Source organism: Condylura cristata, unplaced genomic scaffold (assembly GCF_000260355.1).
Source record: "Condylura cristata isolate star-nosed mole 26May11 unplaced genomic scaffold, ConCri1.0 scaffold00035, whole genome shotgun sequence".
Classification (NCBI taxonomy): domain Eukaryota; kingdom Metazoa; phylum Chordata; class Mammalia; order Eulipotyphla; family Talpidae; genus Condylura; species Condylura cristata.
Window position 1 is genome coordinate 15,029,963 of NW_004567136.1, and position 13,674 is coordinate 15,043,636.

The 13,674-nt window shown below is 65.3% G+C and overlaps 3 protein-coding genes across 4 annotated transcripts in view; 2 read left to right on the plus strand and 1 right to left on the minus strand.

The window, feature by feature from the left end:
- CIB1 (calcium and integrin binding 1 (calmyrin)) overlaps positions 1 to 1,172 on the minus strand; it is a 3,710-nt gene extending 2,538 nt beyond the window's left edge. Inside the window, exon 1 of the mRNA XM_012732686.1 lies at positions 753 to 1,172. Coding sequence (XP_012588140.1) covers positions 753 to 1,172 — 420 coding nt within the window. The remainder of the gene's footprint in view (positions 1 to 752) is intronic.
- On the plus strand, positions 1 to 3,886 carry GDPGP1 (GDP-D-glucose phosphorylase 1). Of its 2 annotated transcripts, none has more exons than XM_012732719.1 (3): positions 1 to 68; positions 1,362 to 1,469; positions 2,050 to 3,886. In XM_012732719.1, exon 3 carries the CDS (start codon positions 2,176 to 2,178, stop codon positions 3,376 to 3,378), a length of 1,203 nt encoding a protein of 400 aa, XP_012588173.1. In that variant the 5' UTR covers positions 1 to 68; positions 1,362 to 1,469; positions 2,050 to 2,175; the 3' UTR covers positions 3,379 to 3,886. The 2 variants fall into 2 exon arrangements, with proteins under 2 accessions (XP_012588173.1, XP_004693059.1); XM_004693002.2 differs by having other exon boundaries at positions 2,140 to 3,886.
- A 2,232-nt stretch (positions 3,887 to 6,118) lies between these two features.
- NGRN (neugrin, neurite outgrowth associated) overlaps positions 6,119 to 13,674 on the plus strand; it is an 11,809-nt gene continuing 4,253 nt past the window's right edge. The window contains exons 1-14 of the mRNA XM_004693003.2: positions 6,119 to 6,404; positions 6,678 to 6,718; positions 7,296 to 7,414; positions 8,437 to 8,567; positions 8,663 to 8,819; positions 9,137 to 9,280; positions 9,508 to 9,593; positions 9,795 to 10,026; positions 10,372 to 10,556; positions 11,520 to 11,705; positions 11,802 to 11,988; positions 12,162 to 12,341; positions 12,829 to 13,123; positions 13,415 to 13,658. Coding sequence (XP_004693060.2) covers positions 6,148 to 6,404; positions 6,678 to 6,718; positions 7,296 to 7,414; positions 8,437 to 8,567; positions 8,663 to 8,819; positions 9,137 to 9,280; positions 9,508 to 9,593; positions 9,795 to 10,026; positions 10,372 to 10,556; positions 11,520 to 11,705; positions 11,802 to 11,988; positions 12,162 to 12,341; positions 12,829 to 13,123; positions 13,415 to 13,658 — 2,444 coding nt within the window. The 5' untranslated portion in view covers positions 6,119 to 6,147. The remainder of the gene's footprint in view (positions 6,405 to 6,677; positions 6,719 to 7,295; positions 7,415 to 8,436; positions 8,568 to 8,662; positions 8,820 to 9,136; positions 9,281 to 9,507; positions 9,594 to 9,794; positions 10,027 to 10,371; positions 10,557 to 11,519; positions 11,706 to 11,801; positions 11,989 to 12,161; positions 12,342 to 12,828; positions 13,124 to 13,414; positions 13,659 to 13,674) is intronic.

Genomic DNA, 13,674 nt, shown 5'->3' on the forward strand with positions numbered 1-13,674 from the left:
CGGCGCAGCGCTTCCCGGGGCCGGCGCGGCGCGCTGGCGGGGCTGCTTCCTGTTGGAGCCCGCCGGAGGTGCGCTGGGCAGGTGAAGAGGGAGTCCGCGGCAGTCTGCCTGCGGGTTTGGGGACAGCCCCAGTCCGAGGGTGTCGCCTGTCTGACATCCACCAGGTGGCTAAGCCCCGCGCCTGGCCTGGGCCTGCGTGTCTGGGTGTCGGCCGTGTGGGGCCCCAGGGCCTCCCCACCTTGCCTCAGGAAGCCGTTCGCTCCCTGGCTGGCGAGGACTCGCTTACCCTGCAGCGCTTCTTACCGCAGGCCTCAGGGCTTACATTCACCTGGGCGGTAGCTGACCTCAGACCATAACCGGGAGGGGCAGGTGCACCTTCATCGCAGGGCCTGTCTGGCGCCTGTGGAGGGTCTGGCCAGGACCGGAGCCTGAGCAGGTGCTAGTCGGAGACTGAGAGCGCTTCAGCTGTGAGCCGCTGGGCCTGGACCGGTGACCCCGGGGCCGGGAGCGGTGGGAACAGGACAGCAGTGGGGTGACAGGCGCGGGCCTTCCTGCCTGGCGGTCTGCTGTGCCTGTGGGTTCCTCTGTCCGCGGCAGGGCCGGTCTTCAGCTGGCGAGCATGGGCGCAGCCAGCATGCGTGTGTCTCCCATCTACACTGCAGGCAGGGTGCGCCGGCCAGCCCTGGGAGGCTGTCTCCAGTGTGAATGGTGGCGGCCTGGGCACAGGGTGACCCGGCCTCCCGGCTGCCCACACTTGGCTCTGAGCAGCCTCCGATCCCCTGATCGTGCTTGCGGTGGCAGCCGACGGGGCTTCGGGCTGGCGTCCGCAGCTCTTCGCTGAGGCACCCTCCTAACTGCCCTGGCCGAGCGGTCACCCAGAGAGCCATGACCGCCCGCCTCCCGGCCAGCTTCCACCGGGTCACCTGGTCTTTCTCCACAGGGCTCTCGCGTGGCCATCTGGCCTGCTGTGCGGCTTCTCTTCTGCGGGTGCCGCAAGTGGGGGTCCCCTTAGTTGCTGCTCGGATCTTGTACCCAGTGGTTACTTCATAAATACTGGCGTCCCGCGGCTCAGGGGCACACGCCCGAGCACAGGGCATGGGCGCAGGTGGGCAACCCTGCAGGAATGAGCCAGTGCGGGTCGTCTCACGCCGGCTCTGCACACAGCTGGCCATCGCCCTTCTCAGAAATCTGTTTTGAGACGCTTTGAAATGTGTTCAGTTAGGGCAGAGTATATGGCACTGACCATATCAGCCTTTTTTTGTTGAAAACAACAGATCACATAATCCACCCTCGTTACCACTCCTGGCCGCACTTTTAGCGCGACGCTCGCTCACCTGCGTCCTCTCCACCTGTTCCTCTAGGAAACGGCAACGGCTTACTAAACTTGGCCTGGTTTTTGACTTCTGATGTTTCTTCCTGTTTATGAATGTGAAGCTTCTGGTCCAGCAGAGCTGAGGGAAGCCGCTTGGGTAAGCCCCCTGGCAGCCCCCCACGCACGCAGCCCTGGGGGCCTCTGGGAACCCAGTGACGGTGACAGCAGGCCCTGGTTTCCTGCCAAGATGGGCGCTGGGCGCTCTGCACCCTGGACCAGCCTCAAGTGGGGCGCTGCCCTGGCTGCGGGAGTGCCCACCAACCAGCAGAGAGGCTGTTCCTGTTAGGAGCTGTCAGCCTGAAGCCTGCCGCTCTGTGCACGGGACCCGGGAGTCTGCCGAGTGCAGGCCCGCAGGGGCGCCCGGCCCAGTGGCGTCGAGAAGCCACAGGCGTGTCCGCAGAGACCTGCACCTGCAGGCTCACGGAAAGCGCGAGGCCAGGGCTCCGCTGCGTGGGCTCAAGGCTTTAAAAACAAAGCGGGATCCAAACTACGCAAAAATTAACTATTATTTAAAAAAGAAGCAGGATCCGTTTATAAATGGAAATGAGGCTGAGTAGGAGTTGTGATTCTCCCCTCCACGCATTGGAATAAAGGTTGCATTTTAATCTTTATTTTTAACTCCTAAAAAAGTTAGGTATAGAATTTTTAGAAAGGAAAAAAAGAGTATTTCTTTTTAGGTCAGCAGGAACGCACGCTACAGTGGAGTGATGGGCGATGTCTGTGTATCCAAACTATTCATCAGAGCTACCTTTTGCTTTTGCCACCAGAACAGCAAGTAAAGGCCATTTGGAAACAGCCACGCTATGCACGGCAGTGGGGCGGGGCCGCGGGAGCCACCTTCTGGGCCTTTTGGTCAGCCCATGGCCACGGCACAGCACTCCCCCGAAGCTCACTACTTGCTACCTTCAGACCCCAAGGGCTGGGAGAGGCGGGGCGTTCCGGATTTCGTCTATGAGCAGAAGGATCTCGCGCCCGCGGGGGTACAGTGGCCGGGGCCCACCCCCGGCCCCCTGGGCCCTCCGTCCCCATCTCGCTTTGACTCTGCACTGTGCTCGGCCTGGAGGCAGCGGATGGAGCTGGGCTTGTTTCGCTACCGCCTGGGGAACCTGCAGACCCGAACTCTCCCGGGTGTGGTGGGGCTCGTGGCTCAGCTGAACGTGGAGCGGGGTGTGCAGAGGAGGTGCCCCCAGAACATCCAGAGCGTGAGGCAGGCATTTGACCCGGGACAGTTCAACTTCAACAAGATCCGGCCAGGAGAGGTCCTCTTCTGTTTGCGCCGCCAGCCCGAGGGCGCCCAGCAAGAGGACGTCCTCGTGATGATCAACGTCAGCCCCCTGGAGTGGGGCCACGTGCTGCTGGTGCCCGAGCCCACCCAGGGGCTCCCCCAGCGCCTGCGGCCAGGTGCGCTGCGGGCCGGGCTTGAGGCGGTGCTGCTGAGCTCACACCCCGGCTTCCGAGTCGGGTTCAACAGCCTGGGGGGCCTGGCCTCGGTGAACCACCTCCACCTGCACGGCTATTACCTGGCCCACAGACTGCCCGTGGAGGGTGCACCGAGCGAACCCCTGGACCCAGGGGGCCGTTTGCACCTGCTCCAGGACCTCCCAGCCCCCGGCTTCCTCTTTTACCTCAGCGAGCTGGGCTCGGACCTGGAAGCCTTAGTTAGCAGAGTGTGTCGGGCCACTGACTACCTGACTGACCACGAGATCGCACATAACTTGTTTGTCACGCGGGGCGCCCCACCTGGAAAGACATCCCCTTCCTCTGAGCTCACAGGGGTCCGGGTAATCCTCTGGGCGCGGAAGTCCAGCTTCGGGATAAAGGAAGGGGAGGCCTTCAATGTTGCCCTCTGCGAGCTGGCTGGGCACCTCCCTGTCAAAACCTCTGAGCATTTCAGCAACCTGACTGAGGCGGCTGCCCTGACCCTCATCCAGGGCTGTCTGCTGCCCCCAGCCCAGGCAGAAGAAGTGCGTGCAGCTCTGGTGGCCTTGGCCCAGGAGGGGCCGTAGCCCATGGGAAGGGCCTGACTCCCTGGATCTCTGTCGTGATGGTCACGGGGTACGGGGCCAACCTTCGCGCCGCCCCGGCCTACGGGACAATGAAGAGGTGAAACCGGGCAATAGACCCGATGGGCAGGCCCTCGTGGACGTGTCTTCCCCTCTTGGGACAAGCCCAGGATGACAAGCCCACCACTAAGGAGCCCGTGCCGCGGGCCGTCCCCTGCATTAGGCCTTAGCAAGGTGAGGCCAACGGGCCTCTGGCCTTCAGCTGCCTGGGCCGCACCCCGAGTTCCTCCAGGTGGCAGCTCCCTGACTCCTGTTCTCCCGGGGACTGCTCAGGCCCTGCAGAGCTGACTGCCCAGGCCAGTAGAGCTTTTGTGGAGACGGTCAGTCGAGTTTATGACCCAAGGGTGTCAAGTCTCGGGTTGAAGCACGACCCATTCCATGAGAAATGCTGTTCATCGTCTGTCTCTGCCTTTAACATTAAACGTCTCAGAAGTATCTGGGGCACACTGGGCCGAGTGGTGGTGCGGCCAAGTAGACTGTCCAAGTGGACAGGCCAGACGTCAGGCTTTTCCAAACTAGGACTGGTTGTCAGAGGAAATCTTCTCTGACCAAGTAAGTTTTTCGTGGAAAAAAATCACTTTTCTTGGAGGGGGTACTTCTCAGCCAGAGATACGCTCTGCTGTCTTCTGAAGGGAATTTAGACTCTCAGGCGACTGTCCTAGGAGTGAGACGGGCCGGCCCAGCCCAGGCCCCTCCACCTCTCGGCTGGCGTTCTGAGGGAGGGCGTCCTATACTGTGGGTTCAGACTTGCTGTCATCAGTGGCCTTGAAGGGTCTTAAATGGGGTAGTAACAGCCTTGCACTTAGTAAGAGTGCTCATGCTGCAGTGAATGCATGCGTGAGTGGGTCAGAGAGGATAACAGAATTGGGGTGTCTGCTCCGTAGTTGCTGAACGCTGGCAATTCCAGCAGGCGATGGGACAGTGCAGGCCTGAGAACAGTGCCCAGATGTGAGCAGAGTTAAGTTCTTCCCACAACTTTGACATCTGCCGATTTGCATGTCATCAAACACAAATGGGTGACGACCTGTGACAGTAAACCCCAGGCCTCCTGCTCACCGGCATGAGCCAGTCAGCACAGAGCAGGCTGCTGTGAACGACACCTTCATGTGTCCAGAAGCCTGACATCCTCCAGCAGTCCGTTGTTGACCAACCAGGTCCAAGCAGGCGATGGTGCTGGCCCCTAATGGGGCTTCAGCCCCCGGCCTCGGAGGCTAGGCTGAGCACAGTGCTGGCCTGGGCCCGCGCCCTGCGGCCACTTCTGGCACTGGGGCAGGCGTTCCTGCTGACGCCTGGCTGAGGGGCAGACTCTCGGTGCCCAGATTAGTGCGGAAATGGCTGTGCAGGTGCCCAGTTGCCGTTCTCAGCCTTTTCTGGGATCCTCTGCCCAGGCTCATGTCCACTAGTTTGGGCTTGGAGAAGTCCCCGGTGCTGTCTGGCCTACTTGCCATCGGTCACTGCGTTTCATATCTGACATGCCACTTCACTCAGAGCCTACTAAGCAGTATGAGTGCTTACACAGTAAAATGCGCACATCGCCGGCACTAAGTGCGTAAAGAACACGAAAAGTGAGCATCCTGGCGACAAGGGCCTCCAGGCACGACAAGGAGTGGATGACTGAGCGTGTTCGGCGCAGAAGACTGAGGAAGGACGCGGGGAGTGCCCTGGCCTCTGTGAAGGAGGGCGCCCTTCGGTCCTTCCGTTTCAGCCACCTGGGATACTCCCAGCGACACGTCGGGCTGAGGCCGGCAGAGGCTGAGAGCCCCTCGTGGGCCTTGCCCGCCTCAGCACAGCGGGGCGAGCCCGGGAGGCTCACAGCGGCGGTGCCCGCGGACGGCCTCTCGCGGCCCGGCCAGCGGGACGGACTACGACTCCCAGGTAGCCGCGGGCCGGCCTCCCGCCGCGCGAGGACGGCGTCGGTCGCTGGCGCCAGGGGGTGTGGCTCCCGGAGGCCCCGCCCCCAGAACGCTGCTCCGATGGGCGCCGCCCTCGTGTCCATGGCGACGGCGGCGGCGGCGGCCATCGACTTGCTTAAAGAGGGGCCGCCGCCGCCGGGATCTCGGCGCTAGGAGCGAACCCGGGGGGAGCGGGCTCCCCCTCGCGACCGGCGGAGACAGCCAGTCCTGTGAGAGGAGGAGGCGGTCCCTGAGGCCCAGCAGCGCCCGGGAAGAAGCGCGAGCTGGGCGAAGGGCGGACATGAGTGACCAGCTGAGTCCAGCCCCAGTCGCCAGGGGCTGACCCACCGGCTCCTACGCTGTCCTCGGAACCTCGGGTGGGCAGTGGCCACCGGGGGCACTCCCCCTGCCGTCAGCACCCAAGGGGTCTTAGCTGGTCCCCATGTGTACACGTGGAGAAACTGAGTCACTGGACAGGGCAAGGAGACTCTGGCCTTCAGCTCTGGTTTGAGAACAGCCACCCCCCAAACCCCAGCAGCGTCCCTTCTCATTCAGGAACAAAACGCCCTGGCCAGCCCGGCCAGCGCTGCCCAGCTCCTGCACTGCCCTGCTGCGTCCTATGGCTGATCTGGGGCGGCTGGGGCGCGTGGGCGGATCCTAGGCTCTCCGCAGCCCCACTGCTGGACTGTTCTGAAGGGCAGCGACATTCCCCTAAAGCACAAGGAGGTGCTTTGGGTGGGTTCCCACAGCACCCCCAGCCTGGGGGCAGCCTGACCATAGATATTTCACGGCCCTCCCTCTCCCCTCAGACCCTGAGAGGATGGAGCCCAGCACCTGTAAGACCAGCGAGTCAGAGGAAGACTATGTGGAAGAGGAGTCTGAGGAGGAGCGTGTTCAAGGGGAAGCTCCCCTCCCCGCTAACCCTTCTCAGCAGGAGCCCTCAAAGCCTGACAGCAAGGCCCCGGGGAATGGAGTTCCCCTGTCCGTTGTAGCCAAGAAAACCCCAAAGAAAAGCGTAGGCCCACTTGACTCAGAGGACTTGGAGACTGGGAGGAGAAAGAGAAGGAGGAAACGCAGGTAACGGGTCCTCGGGCCCGCGCGTGCTGGTCCCGGCGCCGGGCTTCCTGCAGACGGGGGTCCAAGGGCTTCCTTTAGCCCGGGCAAGAGGACAGGCAGTCAGGAGCAGCACTCGGCTTTTGGTACAAGAACGTGACTCGGCCGCGCGGGCTGGGCCTGGCCTGAAGGGCTTTCTGAGAAGCCGAGCGGGGGCCACTTCTGGATGTCCCTTCTCTGGGAGCCCCGACTCTGCTGGCCACTGCTGGCCTCATTTCTGCTGTCCCTCTATTCCAGACCCCTGGCCATCAACCTGACCAACTGCAAGTATGAGAGTGGTAAGTGCCCAGCTGGCTGGTGCCCACCTGCTGCAGTTACTCCAGAGCGGCCACTCCGGGCCGGTCCCCAGCTGCACTCAGCCGCTGGGGCTCGCCAGCGCCCCCGTCAGCTCTGGGAGCAGAGCGTCATGCTTCCCCTGGGCAGTAGGGTGGGGGCCTCCATGGTTAGCAAGAAAAAAGTGACTGTGAGTCGCCACTGTCCCCCACCCGGCCATTTTACCAGAGAGGAGAGGTCAAAACAGTTTTTTAAAGGAAGATTTTGAGGGGGCTCAGCAATTAAAAAGAAAACACCAGCTGGTCAGCCATCTCTGCCTCTCCCACAAGCCCCCGGCTGCCCTGCCGGGTGAGGTGCCAGCGTGAGGGCCCCAGGCCAGCGCCGTGCCTTGGCTGGAGGGCTGACAGGAGCAGAGCCCGGCTCCAGGGCTCTGGCAGACTCTAGAAGGGCCCTGCGGCCCTGAGCATGGCCCGGCAGGCAGCGCAGAGCGGAGGGAGGGCTGCCGCGGCAGCCGGCACGGACCCTCCTGCTCCCCACCGAGGCCCGCTGGCCCCACCCAGCGCCGCCCTGACCTCTCCACAGTGCGCCGGGCGGCCCAGATGTGCGGCCTGAAGGAGGTGGGGGAGGATGAAGAGTGGACTGTGTACTGGACAGACTGCTCTGTCTCACTGGAACGAGTCATGGACATGAAGCGGTTTCAGGTAAACCTGCTGACCAGCTCCGGGGACTGCGGGCCCAGAACTGCCACCCTGCCTGGGCGCCAGGGCTGCCGCGCTGCAGAGCAGGGCAGGCTGCTGCTCCAGTAGGCCTTGGCGCTGCGCTGAAGGTTTCAGTACTGCCCTCTGCCTGAGGCCTCGTGCCAGCTGCCTGCCTCCCGCTGCGCAGCTGAACCCACCTCGGCCAAGACCAGGAGGCAGCCCCGAGCACACAGCAGGGCCAGCCAGCCAACACCCTGGCCTGGAAGCAGCTCCCCTAGCACCCCACATTGCACCGCCTGCCCGGCGGCGGGCTCTCCGAGGGCACCACTGACCACTGCGGTGCTGTCCTGCCTCTAACTGGGCCTTTGCCAGGAACAGAAGTGTTGAAAAGCGTCCGCAGGCTTGCTCCCTGGCAGCCGGAGTTGAGGGTCCTTCAAGGGTGCCCAGAAAGCCAGTTCTGGGAGGCTCCAGGAGCCCCGGGAGGTGCGGGCCGGAGCACTGCCAGTGGGGTGGCAGCAGCGTTCTGGAGGGTGCGCCATGAAGACCACGCACGGGCAGGCACCCCTTCACGGGACACGAGGCTCAGAATCCCCACTTCACGCCCTGGCACGGAAAGGAAGGCTGGCACAGCCGCAGAGCGGGGCGGGCAGCAGGCCACCCTGGCCCCGCCATGCCCTCCGGCCTCCCGGGCTGCCCTCCCGGCCTGCCCTGCGCTTAGCTGCCCTTTCCGCGTAGGGCAGGCTCCTCATTGCCGCACCACGTGCCTCTGGACCAGCGCCGGTGGGCTGAGGGCTCAGAGGTGGGGGGAGGCCCAGGGGCCAACTTGCCCTCTCACTGGCCCTCGTTTCCTGACCTTGGTGTGAATGTGTTTGGGGGAGAGGCCAAGGAGGGTTTTCTCCCTTGAGGGTCAGGGACAGCTGCCCTGGGACCCCGCCTTGCCCGCTCACCTCTGCCTGCCCCCAGGACGCCAAGCTCCAACTGGCCGCTGGAGCTCAGGGGCCTCTGACCAGCTGGCTCTGTTGCAGAAAATCAACCACTTCCCTGGCATGACGGAAATCTGCCGCAAGGACCTGCTGGCACGGAACCTCAACCGCATGCAGAAGTTGTACCCCGCCGAGTACAACATTTTCCCCCGCACCTGGTGCCTCCCCGCAGAGTGAGGGCCCGCCCCCCCAGCTCCGGCTGGGCCCAGGAGCGTCTCCAAGGGGGGTCCTGCGCAGCCCGCCCCACGTGACCAGCTCTCTCGCACAGCTACGGCGACTTCCAGGCCTACGGGCGTCAGCGAAAGACCCGCGCTTACATCTGCAAGCCCGACAGTGGCTGCCAGGGACGTGGCATCTTCATCACCCGAAACCCCCGGGAGATCAAGCCAGGGGAGCACATGGTCTGCCAGCAGTATATCTCCAAGGTGGGGCCCAGCCCCCCACTCCCAGGGAGTCTCCCAGCATGGGAGGCTGCTGGCCTGAGGCTCTGAGCCCCGTTGTCGTTACCCGGGTAAACGTGGGGCCGCCGCTGCCTGGCCGCCTCCTCTATTTGGGCATCCGGGCCGGTTTCCTAGCCCAGGCGTGCCTCAGTCTCCCCACGTGCCACCTAGGAATAGTAGCAGCATCCACTTGGTACAGCGATGGTGGAGGTGAAATGAGCTTCCCTCCGAAGCGCTGGGACGTGTGGGCACGGCCATGACTGCCAGCCGTGGCCTCCCCTCCCCGGCGCTGGCCCCCTTAGCCCTTCCTCATTGACGGCTTCAAGTTCGACATGCGCATCTACGTCCTGATCACGTCCTGCGACCCCCTTCGGATCTTCATGTACGAGGAGGGCCTGGCCCGCTTCGCCACCACGCCCTACGTGGAGCCAAGCCACAGCAACCTGGTAAGGCACTGCGGGCCCGGAGGTTTGCATTGGCCACGCCAAGCAAGGGCCGGGCCAGGGAGTCACCTGGCACCTGGCTGGCGGGAGTGACTGGTGCCTGGGCAGGAATCCTCTGGGGGAGAGGCACGCTGCCTTCGGGGGGGCCAGCACACCCAGGAGGGGAGGGTGCAGCTGTCCAGGGGCTGGCGGCACTTGTCGCGACTGGCACTCAGGGCCGCTCTGCCCAGGACGACGTCTGCATGCACCTGACCAACTACGCCGTCAATAAGCACAACGAAAACTTTGTCCGGGACGCGGCCGTGGGCAGCAAGAGGTACTCCGTGAGCGACTGCCGCCCCCGCCGGCCCGCCTGCGGCCTCGGCAGCCTGAGCTGGCTCAGGGACACCGGCTGATAACTGCGCCACTTCCGTTCCCAGCACGGGGACGAGGCGGGAAGTGGGGCGGCGAGGGAGCCCCGGTGGGCCCCACCCCGCGACCCGGGGCCTGCCATCCCTCTGAGCACCGGGCCTCGCAGGAAGCTGTCGACGCTCAACGCCTGGCTGGGAGAGCGCAGCTACGACGCGCGGGAGCTGTGGCGGAACATCGAGGACATCATCATCAAAACCGTCATCTCCGCCCACTCTGTCCTTCGCCACAACTACCGAACCTGCTTCCCCCAGTATCTGAGCGGAGGCATATGCGCCTGTTTTGAGATCCTGGGCTTCGACATCTTGCTGGACCACAAGATGAAGCCCTGGCTGCTGGAGGTGAGGCGCTCCCGGCCTCGCCAAGCCCAGGCCTCCGGGAAGCATGGCGTGGGCTCGCGGCACTATGGGGCCCGCGGGCGGAGAAGGCCCCACACTTCGGACCTGCTGAAGTCTCATGGCTCTGGGCCCCACCCGGGAATCCGGGCTCTGGACCCCAGGTGTTGCTCCCGCAGGCCTCCCCGCGGGGACCCCCGCCCCGCAGCCGGGTGTCCGACTTGCTGACATGGCGGCCTGTGCGCTGGGGGGTCTCGCTGGCCGAGCACGAGGCCGGGAGTCAGGCCGCCGGCGTGGGGAGGTGGCGGACGCCTGCCTCGGCTCGGTGGGCGGTAATGGCTCCTCCTGCAGGTAAATCACTCTCCAAGCTTCACCACCGACTCCAGCCTGGACCGGGAAGTGAAGGACGCGCTTCTCTGTGATGCCATGACACTCATCAACCTCCGGGGCTGCGACAAGAGGAAGGTGCTGGAGGAGGACAAGCGGCGGGTCAAGGAGCGGCTTTTCCACTGCCACCAGCAGCCGCGCGAAGCCAGGTGCCGTGCCCGACGTGCTGTCATTACGTTCCTGAGCGGGAGAGCTGCCCAGGACAGGGAGGCAGCCTGGGCCTGACCGGCCTCTGAAACCAGGCTGTCCGCACCCACACTCACGTCACCCCGCCCGCTGGTGGCAGGACGGTGTGGTCAGGGCCAAAAAGGGTGGAAGGCAATTCCTGGAGACACCTATCATTCCTCCTAAACCCCGACAGACCCTTTAACCTGGCTCCCAGCCCTCCCCCAGATAAGCGGCTGCTGCTCCCCAGTTCTGAGCGGAGCCGTCGAGGCCCAGCTCGGGGCTCCGTCCCTGGCACGTGAAGCGGGCCCACTGCCCTCGAGAAAGCCACAGGCTGGTCAGCCTCTCCTCTTTTGCACTTCCCAGGCTCATGTGTTTCACATGATGTGGGCGCGCCCCGCCCGCCTGCCCCCGCCTCTCCCGGCCTGCAGGGCCGGCTCCTGCCCTGTGCCCGGCCCGAGCACGCACCTCAGCGCGCGTTTCACAGGGTGGCCTAGCTGGCTCACTTTCTTTAGCAGAGCTCCCCTAGACCCTGCCCTGAGGAAGCGGGGGAGCAGGGGTGCCACGGTCTGCAGGCGATGGCCCATGCAGCGCTGCCCACCGGTCTGCCCGGAGGGGGCAGGCGCCCCTGTGGCTGGCTCACTGGGCGTGCCTACAGGTAACGATGAGGTGGAGGTTTCAGGCGACTCCTCCATGTGAGAGTGGAGGCGAGGGCAACTGTCTGCGCCCGACACCCCCAAGGCTGGACTGTGCACTGGGGCGAGCCGTGCCTGGGTGTGGAAGCCTTGCGGGGCTCGGTGTGGGCGCCGCCTTGACAGACTGCGCTACCAGCAGGCCTGGCGTGACCCCCACGGGCGTTTCTGAGCCTGGAGGGCGGGGGCGGGGCGAGCGGGGAAGCCTGGCTCCTTCCTGAACATTCCGGGTCCTCGCGGGCTTGGTTTCCACAGGCGGGAGCAGATGGAGTCGTCGCGCGCTGCCATGCTGGACCAGGAGCGCTACGAGGATGCCCACCTGGGGGGCTACCGGCGCATCTACCCCAGGTCAGACGCGGAGAAGTACGCGCCCTTCTTCAAGCACAACGGCTCCCTCTTCCAGGAGACTGCAGCGTCCAAGGCCAGGGAGGAGTGCGCCAGGTGCCCTCCCCTCTGTCCACGTGGGAGGGTGGGTGGGTGCCTGGCACCCCGTGGGCCCGCGCCCCTCCCCGCGGTCTGAGCCCAGCGTCCTGTCAGGCAGCAGCTGGAGGAGATCCGCCTCAAGCAGGAACAGCAGCGGCGCTCGGGCTGCAAGCGGCGGCGGGAACACAGGGACCAGAGCCAGGGCGAGTCGGCCGGGGAGAAGAGCGGCCTCAGAGCCTGGCCACGCAGCCTCGCCACCCACGGGGCCTACCGGAGCCGCAGCCGGGGCCCCGAAAAGGAGGTGCGGGGCGGCTCAGGCCTCCTGCCCAGAGGGCTGGGACTGCTGCAGAGAAGGGGAGGCCCGCTGGCTCTGTGGGCGGGAGAGGACCCCCTGGTAACTAGAGCTGACCTTGGAAGCAGAGGTGGGAGAACGGAGGGCGAGGCAGCCGGCCGCTCACCCTGTGCGCCCTCCAGCTGCCGCCGGCGCCCCTGGACACCACGCAGCCCCAGGAGATCGTGGAGGAGGAGGAGCTGGAGCGGATGAAGGCCCTGCTCCAGCGGGAGAACCTCATCCGAAGCCTGGGCATCGTGGAGCAGCTCACCCGCATGCTGCACCCCAGCCACCGTGGCCAGAAAAGGCTTCCTGAGTTTCGGGTGAGGTCCCTGGCCAGCTTGCAGCCTTGGGCGGGGGGTAGTGCCAGACGGCCCGGAGCCAGGGCACACTGGTGGGGGGTCGCCGGTGGGGACTCTGCGGCCCCTCTGCACCTGCTCCCCCTGCGCTAGTGCCGGCCCCAGGGCAGGTCACTCCCACCCCTCCAAACAAGAGCCGTGTTCTCTGTGCGCCTGCCCTGCGCCAGCCCCACGTGCATGGCCCACGAGCGCCAGGCGGCTGCGTGGCTCGTGTGAGCCTCCCCTGGACGGCCAGTGCTGTGGCCTTCGCAGGAGGTAGGTGAAGAGGTGAAGCCCTGGGCCAACAAGAGCGCAGCGGCATCACCAGGCCCCGGGCGGGCAGCAGACTTGCCGGCCGCGGAGAGGAGTTGGGCTCATGGCTGCGGCTCGAGGCGCTTCGCCAGCCCCTGCCGCTGCCACCGCCAAGCCCTGACCCACAGGAAGGTGCTAAGGGGCTTCTCTTCTTGTCTAGGCTAGATTTCACCAGGACCGGCTGGGCCGTCAAGAACTGCAATCGGTGAACCTGGTTCCACTGGTCCTCCTGAGAGGGACCGCCAAAAAGCAGGGCCCTCATTTCCTGCACCCGGTGCGGCCCCACGCGCTGATCCCCAGGATCTTAGGGCCACTGCCACCTCATCCTCGGTGCCACCTCCCGCCCAAGAACGTCAACTGGATAGAAGACCCGGCGGCCTTCGGCTCCTGTTCACTGTCAGTGAAGAAGCCTGGCAGGCGCTACTTTCCCAGCGCCAGAGTCAGGCTCCCTGGCCGTAAGTCCCGGCAGCCTTGGCCTAGCAGCAGCTCGGGGCTGGGATGCTGCCCAGGAGACAGGTGCTTCTGGCAGGGTGGGAACCAGCGGGCAGGGAGCCACTCCCCGACCCCGCCGGCCCGCCGGACTGGAAGGGCAGGGAAGAGCCGGCTAAGGGGCAGCTGGCCGCGCACGCGTGCGCGCGGGGCGGGGCCGCTGGGGGGAAGCCGGGGTGCCGCTTCTGGGCCCGCGGCGGCTGGGAAGGTGCGCAGGGCTCCCTGAGTACCAGCTAGGGGCCATGTTTCCCCCGCAGAGGGCCACGCCAGCAGAAGGCTGGACGCCATCAACCGGGCCCTGGCGGGATCCGTGCCGCCCTCTCTCTCCCCGCAGCGGGGCTACCTGCTGCAGCAGCAGAGGGTGGCGAGTGGCTCGTGGGCTGAGAGCAGCGCGCCCGCCGCGGAAGGCAGAGCAGACGCGGCCCAGCACGGCGCCCTCTGCCCGGCCTCGGCGCCCCTGCTGCAGCGTCCCCTCGAGCTCCTGGACCTCCGCCACCACCGGTAACGGCAGGGCGGG